Raw genomic sequence first — 3,898 nt, 5'->3', positions numbered from 1 at the left:
CCGGTATGGATTATTGGTTTATTATTATTGGGTCTCTATCCCTACTTGGTTGGTCAGATGGTTTTCAAAGAACCATAATTCTATGAATTCTTGAACTACCTATGGGCAGTAATTCATGTTATTGAGTTTTTATCAATGTGTACTAACAGTGATCTCTAGTAAAACCAGGTAAAACATTGTTCAACAAGTGAGCGCGATTAGAGAAATTGGCAATGGAAGAACATTATTTGCTAGGCATGTACAAATGTACCTACCTGTCTTACATTCAACTACGTATATATGTACACTTAGTGAACTGTAGAAATCCTCCAGAAGAAGAGATGAGAGCTTTTGCATAAAAAAACTAACAAACGAAATGCAGAAATGCAAGTCCATCCCTTCGGGCCAAGAGACTGCAACGGCATTTACGGCAATGAAAGAATAAAACAAAATATAAACAGTGACTTCGAGAGAAAACATCTAGTGTCTGAGAAATAGGAACCTACGCTGTAGGTGAAATAGGTTATGGCCAAAAGAAAATGAGCTGTAGATAAATAAATACTTTGATAAAATAGGCTTCAGACAAAGAAAGACGGGACATTGGTGGTGACCCTCTTTTCTTCTGAAGGTAGGTGCTTACCTCTGTTGGCAGGGCCGTATCATTCACCACTGCTGATGCGTGAAAACCGATTTCTGAATCTCAATAACTCAATTTATCTCCTGAGAACCACTGTACGCGTTTTTCTACCCCCTACACGTATCTTAACTCAAAATCTCAAAATTTTCACTTACGATAGTTCGTATTGACAGCGACGATTTGATCTGTTTACTTTTGATATTAGATAATAGACCAATAAAGCTTTATCGTTTATACCTTTCATATTTGACTATTATAGAGACTAACTTTCTTAATTGAAAGGGTCTCAAGACTTTAGGAGCGTTCTGTGCTTTTGTAACCATAGGAAGGTTCTAAGGGTGCGCCTTTTGAAAGCAGTGTGATGTACACCTAGAGAGCTGGATGTAGGGAGGGAGGGAGGGAGAGAGAGAGAGAGGGAGAGAGAATCCAAAGCTCAAAAATGAAGATTTTTTTTTTTGTAAAAAAAGTCATACAACTTTTTCTCCTCCTGAAAACGAAAAGCAAAACAAAGTTTAGTTAAGGCAAAGAAAATTCACTTTTTAATGAGGGGGAGAGGGAAAAATACTGGATGAGAATGAAGGAAGGGGGGGGGCACTTGAACATTTAATAGAGATTGGAGGGGAAGATGAACGGGTGGAGGGGAAAACAAGCTTCCGAGGAGGAAACCCTTCAAGAGAAAGACATGGTGGAAAATTGGGATTTCCTTACGGATGTGGAGGTGGGAGTGAGGATTTCTGAAATAATCGGTCCCTAATAGCATTGTTTTCTTTATATGTTTTGTCTCTTCCTAAGTTGACATTCAATTTGATTTGATTCGATTTCTCTTCAAGGAGCATAATTGGAGAGGGACAGAGCGGGATAAAACGAAACATTTCCTTCAAATACCTAGGTAGTGTTGAAATCTCCTGCTTAAAATAAAAGTGGTGCCTAAAGGACCAGTCATTGTACATATTTTAGGCGGAATCCTTTATAAGGTCTATTTGAATTCACTTAAAGGTGAATTATCTGCTGAGAAAGGAGATCAAACGCATTGGCTTCATCTTCACGCACAGTGACCATTATTCAGGAAAGTCCTCAGGTTGGAAGAGGCGAGAAAGATTAATGTCCAAATTCATCCGAAGTACATCAGGAGGCTATCGAGGTGCTGATAGAGGGGAGGAGCAGACAAGTGTGGCTAATGGCTGAACCCACCTGAGTGACTGATGGTCCCAACTCATGTTCAATAATGTAATTCGATAATCTTGCACCGCGCCACAAATCACTTGGTGAGGATCATGTTGTGTTTTAATTCGGAGGGGCGGTGGCAGAACAGCACATGACTTTCTCTCGTGTTGAAATCGGGTTAATACTGAAAGGACACCTGACAGGAAGGTAACCACGAGGCGCTTTCTTCCACTTAGCCCTTCAGGTGAGTCCAAACAGTCGATCGACGTTCACTGAAACCGTGCACTGCCTCTACAATATAGAGTCACCTCTTCACCTCGTCGATCGACGGGGTCGAATATGTGTGGACACAGCTTTAGAGCTGTATTAATTTTTCTCACGTAATTATTTATAAATTTCTTCAGCTGGAATGAGCTCTAAATCTCCTGCTTACCAGGGAGCACCTGTGACTCAAAAATTAAGTGATCCCTTTAATTCTAAATTCCAACACTTCAGTGGGCCAAAGGAACTTTAAGCAAATAAAAGTTCCAGAAGATGTTACACTCGGAGGTAGGTAACTCAACCCTGTACCTACTTTCTGGCAAATTTCCAAGAACTATGAAATAGAGGAAACAAAGAATCTCTTGGTCCTCTGTTTAGACCCCATTCGAGGAAACAAAAAGATTCTCTTAAAAGAAGAAAAAAACTACAACCTTGCAGCTCGCAAGGAGTACCTCGCTCTCCGAACATTCAGTAATGAATTAGATACTATTAGTAAAGATGTCATTAAATAATTAATTTCCTCTAATTACAAGACGCCATTCCAACTGGGAAAGAAAAAGATAATGGCTTTGGTCTGTGGACGGTTGGAATAAAACGACACTAAACTTTATTCGTATGGATGTGGATATATTCTTAATTTCTAAAGATTTAAAGCTATTTTTTAGTGAAATTATTGGCTTTTAACTTTGAAAGATACTGATTGAGAGTTAGTAGAGGCCGAAGAGGACAGGATTACAATAGCATAATAGAATTACAATAGCGTAATAGAATTACAATAGCGTAATAGAAGATAAGATACAAAAGGAATGTTCAGATGGTCACCCATCCGTATACCAACCACACGCAATGTTGCTTAAATTCTGTGGTGTATGGGGACTTGAGTTCATTCTCACCAAAGTTGTGACATAGGGCACTTTACTTTCCCATAACACAAATGTCTCGCCCTTGTGATTTCAGACAATGTTGAAGGACCGGGACGATTCCTCGAGTCCTTGTCCGGAGGAAAAGTCTTCCTGTGGTGGCTGTGGACAACCTATCATAGACCGGTTCTATTTATTGGCTGTAGACCGCCAATGGCACTTGGGCTGCCTCCAATGTGCCCACTGTCACGTTCCTCTTCACTCTGAGCTCAGTTGTTTTAGTAGACACGGAAATATTTACTGTAAACAAGACTTTTTTAGGTAAGTCCTTTGATTTGATTTTTTTTCTTAAAAAAAAAAAAAAAAACTCAAGTCCTTTGACTGTATAGGTATAGTCAAGCAAGATATCCCGATTTGCCGATTCCAAAGACGTTGGTTTCATTTCTCTATGACAAACAGGGGGCAGCCTCTGAGCCTTTACGTAGATATTATTATCAATGATCCCGTGAATGTGAATAGTGTAAGAGCTAACTATTTTGGGGATGAGTGAGGGATGTTGAAAGTTTTCGTAGGTATTTATCTGTGGGTAATTTTTTAAATAAACAAAACACATAAGCATAGCGCCTAATAGAGACTCTGATAAAGGCTTCAAGTAGTAATTGAACAAATATTCAAGGTATTTATGTACTTACAGTTTACTGATGTCTATCTTTAGGTAAAGGGTAAGAGAGAGAGAGAGGAGAGAGAGAGAGGGAGGGAGGGATCGTAGGTCGAGAGGATCCGCATGTAGGTTGACGAAAAGTCTTTCCGCGCGTGCCAATCTTGGTAAGATACCATGTTCGTCGTGGTTTGGCGAGGATTTCAGAACTCCGGAAAAGTTAATTCTTTCAATCAGAGAAATTATCAGTTTTATACTATCCATTGCTATTTTAAAGTAACCGGATAATAGAGATTATAGTTTTTAGTTTTCATTTGTCTAGTTTACATTTCTGAATCA

General features: G+C 39.3%; 1 protein-coding gene across 1 annotated transcript in view; it reads left to right on the top strand.

Annotated features, from left to right (window-relative positions):
• Positions 1-2,314: 2,314 nt before the first annotated feature.
• Positions 2,315-3,898, top strand: part of LOC103506619 (protein apterous-like) — a gene marked incomplete at its 3' end in the record, with an annotated part of 7,368 nt that continues 5,784 nt past the window's right edge. Inside the window, exons 1-2 of the mRNA XM_008471015.1 lie at positions 2,315-2,329; positions 2,999-3,222. Of these exons, the coding sequence (XP_008469237.1) occupies positions 2,315-2,329; positions 2,999-3,222 (239 nt within the window). The remainder of the gene's footprint in view (positions 2,330-2,998; positions 3,223-3,898) is intronic.

The sequence above is a fragment of the Diaphorina citri genome, unplaced genomic scaffold, assembly GCF_000475195.1.
Source record: "Diaphorina citri unplaced genomic scaffold, Diaci psyllid genome assembly version 1.1 scaffold251, whole genome shotgun sequence".
NCBI lineage: Eukaryota > Metazoa > Arthropoda > Insecta > Hemiptera > Psyllidae > Diaphorina > Diaphorina citri.
This window is presented reverse-complemented; position numbering and strand designations above follow the sequence as displayed.